This window comes from Octodon degus, unplaced genomic scaffold, assembly GCF_000260255.1.
Source record: "Octodon degus isolate 3935 unplaced genomic scaffold, OctDeg1.0 scaffold00244, whole genome shotgun sequence".
NCBI lineage: Eukaryota > Metazoa > Chordata > Mammalia > Rodentia > Octodontidae > Octodon > Octodon degus.
Window position 1 is genome coordinate 1,135,968 of NW_004524820.1, and position 7,164 is coordinate 1,143,131.

The 7,164-nt window shown below is 37.3% G+C and overlaps 1 protein-coding gene across 1 annotated transcript in view; it reads left to right on the forward strand.

Annotated features, from left to right (window-relative positions):
• The window catches only part of Pnisr (PNN interacting serine and arginine rich protein), a 28,228-nt gene that overhangs the window by 19,707 nt on the left and 1,357 nt on the right, over positions 1-7,164 (forward strand). The window contains exons 7-11 of the mRNA XM_023706168.1: positions 978-1,112; positions 3,803-3,902; positions 4,614-4,667; positions 5,652-5,822; positions 6,945-7,160. Of these exons, the coding sequence (XP_023561936.1) occupies positions 978-1,112; positions 3,803-3,902; positions 4,614-4,667; positions 5,652-5,822; positions 6,945-7,160 (676 nt within the window). The remainder of the gene's footprint in view (positions 1-977; positions 1,113-3,802; positions 3,903-4,613; positions 4,668-5,651; positions 5,823-6,944; positions 7,161-7,164) is intronic.

Consider the following 7,164-nt stretch of genomic DNA (forward strand, 5'->3'; position numbering starts at 1 on the left):
TTTAAGCTGTCCATTGTGTAGCTAAAAAGAATTATGATTTAGGGCAGTCTGAGATCTTAGACCTGAGCAGAGATTCTTTCTGCTTTCTCCTCCCTCTCCCTCTCCCTCTCCCTCTCCCTTGTTCCCTGCTTCTGTCAGAAGGGATCATTTTAAAGAAAGCACAATATTTAATGGAATTGTCCCTTTTTTTTTCTCCCTCTCCCTCTCTTCTCTCTTCCTCTCCTTTCTCTCCCTCTCCGCCCTGTCTCGCTCTCTTGCTCTCACGCTTATGCTCTCTATTTTGTGGCTGGCTCAGCCCACCCTGGGGGCAGGGTTGGTGCGGCAGGTGGTGGGGATGGAACGGAGGCCCCTGAGTGCTTGCCTAAACAGGTGATTTAGGCCGCTGAGCTATCCCGCTGGCCCCGATTTTTTTATATTACATCATACAGTTTTAGGTAAGTAGCATATATATGGCTGTAAAAGTTACATTGAATAATGCATCTGGTCCATTTTTCCAAAGTTCTACAAACCAACCATTTCAGAACCATCATATGTAATGATAATGTTAATTAAATCTCTCTGGGCTTGATTATTATTATTATTATTATTATTATTTATTATTATTATTATTTGTTCAAAATTGACTAAGGAGAAAAGAAAATAGAAAAAATAATTGATTTTCATAAATCATATTGTAATTTTACATTTCTTCCCAGGTTATACTTTAAATTAGCAAGTTAAATCTGTAATAAAGAAATGTAATTTAGAGGGCTAGACATACAGCTCAGTGAGAGGGTATATTTTACATCCAGGAATACCTGGGTTCAGTCCCCAGCACCAAAAATAGGAAGACTAGGACAAAATGTAATTCTGACAGAAATTTCACTTCTATGTTTTTGTTCAGTCAAGTTTAATTTGAGGCTTTAAATTATTGGTAATTCAGGTAGGGATTCTATCATATTCTAAACATAACTTGAGCTGTCCTCCCATCTTCATAGGACAGCGATGAAGAAGATGAAGACCCTGAAAACACTGAGGCTGCGAGCAGTGGAAAAGTCACCAGAAGTCCATCTCCAGTTCAAGAAGAGCAGAGTGAGCCAGAGATGACGGAAGAAGAAAAAGAGTATCAAATGGTAAATGTGAAGTTTCTGCCTTCACAGTATCTGCTTTTGTTTTTGTTTGAGATAGGGTCTTGTTTATGTAGTGCAAACTAGACTTGAACTCACTATATAGTCCAGACTGGCCCCAACCTTGAAGAGATCTTCTGCCTCAGTCTCCTGAGTGCTAAGATTACATGCATATGCCATTGTCCCTGGAGGTTGTTTGTAATTTTTTAAGCTATTGATTATCTAAAACATTTACAACAGGGCTGGTGAGATGGCTCAGTGGTCTAAAGCACCTTAGCAAAGCACAGGACCGCGGTTCAATCCCCCAGCACTACATGCCAGCCAGCCCTGGTGGGCTACACACACACACACACACACACACACACACAAATAAAATTTTAAAAAAATAAATAAAACATTTACAACAAATCTGAAACAATTATAGAGGGGCTGGGAAGATAGCTCGGTGGTCTAAGCACTTGCCTAACAAGGGCAAGGACACAGATTCAATCACTGTTGCTGAATGCCATGCTGGCCCCTGAAACCGGGTGTGGTGGTGCATACCTGTAATCCCAGTGCTGGCAAGGCTGAGGACAGGAGAATCACTACCAGTCTGAGCTGCCTAGCAAGACTCTGTATCAAAAAAAAAAATTAATTTAAAAAATTATGGAGTATTTAATCACATGTAGATTTGCTAGGCAAAATGTATACAAAATTTAGATGCTGTTTTACAGTAATACCCTAACCCAGAAAAACCTACGTAATATTTAATCCAAAAATCACTGCCTATGAATAATTATTCCATTTCTTTTTTCTTTCTTTTCCCTTCTTTGTTGTGTTTATTCTCTGGTGATATACCATAGGCATTTAAAGTTTTACTATTTTTACTATGTGAGATCCAAGATCATTTTTTAAAAAGTAAAAATACTGAAAGATTATAAGAACTTAAATACAGTGGTACCTCCATTCACAAACTTGATTCTCTCCATACTTTTAGTTGCAAACCTAAATATCATGAGAACCAATTCAAGTTTCTCCATAAGGTTGACATTTAACCTCATGCCTCAATTCATGAGTTTGGTTATTTCCACAAATCTGGCCTCAAACCAAATTGGATGCAAACCAAATGAAGTTCAGCGGCTAGTTTGGTTCTTGTCTAGTTGGCTTTGCAGCCAACATCATAGAGAGAACTGAGGTGCCACTGTGCCCACTGTATGTGTAAGGAGCATTGGCATTGAACACAGTTAAAAGTGTTCTTCATTGTAAGCATTTATTTATTTATTTATTGTAAACCAGGGATTGAACTCAGGCCCTTGCACTTGCCAGGCAATCGCGTATTCTACTGAGCTATCTCCCTGGCCCCCTTTTTTTTTTTTTTTTTTTTTTAAGGGAAGGGTTTATAGGGTGTTTTGTGTCTCACTACTAGATTGGACTTATAGTGATCTACCTGTCTGTATCCTCCCAAGAGCTGGGATTACAGGTACAGGCCACCACGTCTAGTCTCAATTGCCATTTCAGCACCCTCGGGGGGCGTGGCATACCTGGGGATCGAACCCTGGGGCCCAGAACCTGCTGCAGGTGCTTTAATCTGCTGCCCTATTTGGCTGGCCCTGTAAGCATTTGGAAAGCCTGTATTACCTATCTTTTGTTACTTCATGAAATTAGGAAGGTAATACACATTTCCCATATTGAAAGACAAGTGATATTTATGTATTTATTTGCGGTACCAGGGATTGAACTCAGGACCCTGCTTCTTGCCAGGCGAGCACTCTTTCTACTGAGCTATCTCCCCGGCCCAACAAGTAATCTTTAGATACTGATTCTGCGTGCGAACTTTAATAGATAAGCAGTTGGGCATAGAACAGCAAAAGGCCTAGGAGTCTGCATTTTAGACTCTGCATATCAACAGTTGTTGATAGCCAAGTCATGATACTAGTTTAAAATGAATGTTACATTTTTAATGTTTCTTCTCTCCCCCAAAAAGCTCTTCTAGTATACTCCATTTTATATTAACTTCTACTTTTAAGGATGCTACTACTGCTTAAGAACATATTAGAAATAGAAGGACTTCAGTTGGCAGAATGGAGTAACATCTTTGTCTTGCTTTTTTCAACCCTCAGATTTTTAACTTTAAGAAGTGACTTAAACTACTGTTACACCGCTTGCAAATATTTATTTATTTGTTTGTTTATTTATTGTATTTGATACAGGATCTAACTATGGAGCTTGGATTCATAGTGATCCTCTTGTTTTCAGCCTCCCCAGCACTGGGATTACAGGCACATGCCACCACACCTGGTCTCAGTGGCTGGCTCAGTGGGCCCAGGGGCAGAGCTGGTTCAGTATATGGTGTTGGGGATAGAACCCTGGTCCCTGTGCTTGCCTAATCAGGCGCTTAGTCCGCTGAGCTATCTTGCTGGCCCTGCTTGAAAATATTAAGTGAAAAGCTACTTACACTTAGAGGTCTTTTCATTATTAGAAACTTTCTCCCTTTTGGTCTAATATAAAAATTTCAAGTCTGTATAGAGATTATTTTTTTTTTTTAACTCTTTTGAGTTTTTTTTAAGTTGTGGTGTTTTAGAATGAGTTTTAAGATAGTTTTCCTTCAGTTGGCTTATCCTGATCTTAGGATGTTTTATAAGATAGTTTTACATCAAACTGCATTAGTAACTAAATTAGTAGTCAAATTAGAAACAGCATATAACCTTTTTCATTAGATGTTGCTGACAAAGATGCTTTTGACTGAAATTCTTCTGGATGTCACAGATGAAGAAATTTATTACATAGCCAAAGACACACATCGTAAAGCAACGAAAGGTATATGGTGGTTCTTCTTGATTTTGCTTTTTTGGGGGAATTTTGGTTTCATTGACTCTTTTGGACTTTTTTGTTGTCCTTTGGATTACTATCATTTATTTAAACATTCTCTTGCATGTTTTAACTCTTTGGGAAAGATTAGATTTGTAGATACTATATTAGAACAACATAGATATTTTTATCTGACTTACCTGACAGCACAGATTAGCAGTCATGGTATTGTCTTAGAGTGTATTATAGAGGATTCCTGATGTTCAGTCTATTTCACCTGATTTTTTAAAATAAATGCCATAGTATTGGTATTGGTTTTTGACTTCTAATACAGTTTGACGATGAATTTTGAATTAACCTTCAGATTTTTCAGAGTTAAAATTCTTACAGAAGCAAGTACTTTCCAGCTCTTCCGCATGATTTTATAACACTTTAAAGACATACTAAAACAAAAGTTATGTGTTATAACTGAGAAACAAATACAACTATACTGGTCAACATTTTTCCTCATTATAAACAATTTTCAGCTCACATCAGAATTATAATTTCAAAGCCAGACATGATACTGGTTTAAAATGAATGTTATGTTTTTAATGTTTCTTCTCTCCCCCAAAAAGCAGCAATAGTAGTAGATTTAACAATACCCCGTAGACTCTCATGACTATGAAATCGTGGCTATTTGTGTTAACATGTTGTTCCTGTTGTTGATGTGATACAAAGCTCCTGCAAAACAGCTGGCACAGTCCAGTGCACTGGCTTCCCTCACTGGACTCGGTAAGTGTTCTCCGTACTTCTAAGAGGGCCTAGAGGGAAAGTCACACTTATACATGCTGTTTTGAAATTGCACTATTCCTGCTCAGTTTATAAAACCTACGTCTCAGGGGTATGCAAGGTTTACATTTATTTTAAACTAAAACATTCACAGTGGGACTATTATAAATGTGATGGCTACTTCATAGATTATTGGGGCAAGTTGAATGGAGGATTTCTTCATCAGTGGCTCCAATATGTATAATATATATATATATATATATATATATATATGTATAATTTCATATATATATGAATATATAGTCTGTGCTTGATCTTAGACAAAAGGCTCAGAAGTGATAGTTTGTATTTAACAGGTCATAATTTAGCTATGATAGTACCTAACCTCACTTTGAGAATTACTGCATACATGCTATAGGGATTTACTTACCCACTAATGGTTTTAATGGCTTTCATATGAATTGTGTTGTAGCAAGTCCAGTTTTAACAGAGGACAGGGTTTATCTTACCGCACTGTAACAGTGATCTATTCATATTCATAATTTGCTATTTGCATGATATTATCAAGGCTCTTTAGCTTGGATTTGCCTTTTCCACATCCTCATTTCATAGTAATTTTTTGTATAAGGGACAAGATTGTAGGTAGAATGAAAATGCCCGTATGGTTTTGTTATGATTACCACTTAGGCCGCTTCAGGGTGGGGAGTAGTTTCGAAATCAACAATTCTGTGTTTGGTGAGCCATTATCATGATTAATGCTGAGAACTGTATGAAATAGTCCAGAAATAATAATGTAGTAGCTGACCATCGTCTGAGAGTTCTTTGAACTCCGTAAGCATTTGAAAATATACTTCTCCCCACCCTGAACCTACATTTTTTTCAGGAAAAGGCAATGAAAAAAAGAAATGAGCTTCCTTCTCAGACCATAAAAAGTTTTAATGGCCCATGCAGTGCTTTCATGTGGTAGACTAAGCTCTGTGCATGCAGGTGGCCTGGGCGGTTACGGATCCGGAGACAGTGAAGATGAGCGGAGCGACAGAGGCTCTGAGTCCTCTGACACTGATGATGAGGAGTTACGGCACCGCATCCGGCAAAAACAGGAGGCTTTTTGGAGAAAAGAGAAAGAGCAGCAGCTACTGCATGATAAACAGATAGAAGGTATATCTTTTAGATTATCTAGTTTTTTTTTCAAGTATTACATATTTTTGTTTTGTTTTATTTTTTTCTGATTTTTTAAAACAGGGTTTTGTATATAGTTTAGCCTGGGCTTGAACTTACTGTAACCAAGGTTGGCCTTAAAATCTTGATGAGGGGCTGGGAAAATAGCTCAGTAGAGTAAGTGCTTGCCTGGCTAGTGCAAGGGCCTGAGTTCAATCCCCGGTTCCGCCAAAAAGCAAAAAAAAAAAAACTTGATGAGCCTCCTGCCTCAGCTTCCTGAGTGCTGCAGTTACAGGCATGTTGCACTACCCCTGGCTTTGTTTTTTTAAAAGTCCAACCTAAACCTATCAGAGGACAGAGTTAAGGCTAGACAGTAATATGTGGTGGATGTGAAGCCATTCACAATCTTTGTTTTGTTTTGGGTGACATTCATTCTGGAGGCTATAAGCCCATCTATTTAATAGTTTATTTTGAGTTCTTACTCAGTTTGTTAAACTGAAAAACTGACTTTTGAAATGGAGGAAATACATTTGTATGACAATGGAAAAGTAGATAGAATATGTAGGGATAAAGGCTACAAGTTTTTTAGGTAAACTAATTCACCCGGGTACAGCAGTTATATATACTAGGAAAATGAAAAAATACTTAGAATTTCTATTCTTGAAAAATTTTATTTGGGCAGCTTCAAATGTAATTAAGAGCTAGCAGCTCAAGCCTCCAGTTTTACTTTTAAGTTGCTGTAACTCAACAAGTGGCCTTCCTTCCCCTGCATCTCTGCACTCTGCTGCTCCACTAAGTGGAGGCCAATGTTTTTGAATAATTGGCATTTTAAATATATTTTGGACGTATATGTTAATATTGAAATTCTACCTATTTCTTTTTTTCTTTTTTTTTTGGTGGTGGTACCAGGGATTGAACTCAGAACCTTGCACTTGCCAGGCAAGCATTTATTCCACTGAGGTATCTCGCCAGCCCTACCTAGAAAATCTTGAATTGTGTAATCAAGATTGATTGATTGTTATAGTCTAACAAATAGTTTTAATCTAACAATTAACTATTAAAATTTAATAGTACAGAAGTTTTAAATTTTACATTCAATCTTTTTGTCTATTTGTGTTTCAGAAGAAAAACAACAGACAGAAAGGGTTACAAAAGAAATGAATGAATTTATACACAAAGAGCAAAATAGCTTATCACATCTAGAAGCAAGAGAAGCAGATGGTGATGTGGTTAATGAAAAGAAAAGAACTACAAATGAAACGACATCTGTTTTAGAACCCAAAAAAGACCATAAAGAAAAAGAGAAACAAGGAAGGAGTAGATCAGGAAGTTCTAGCAGTAG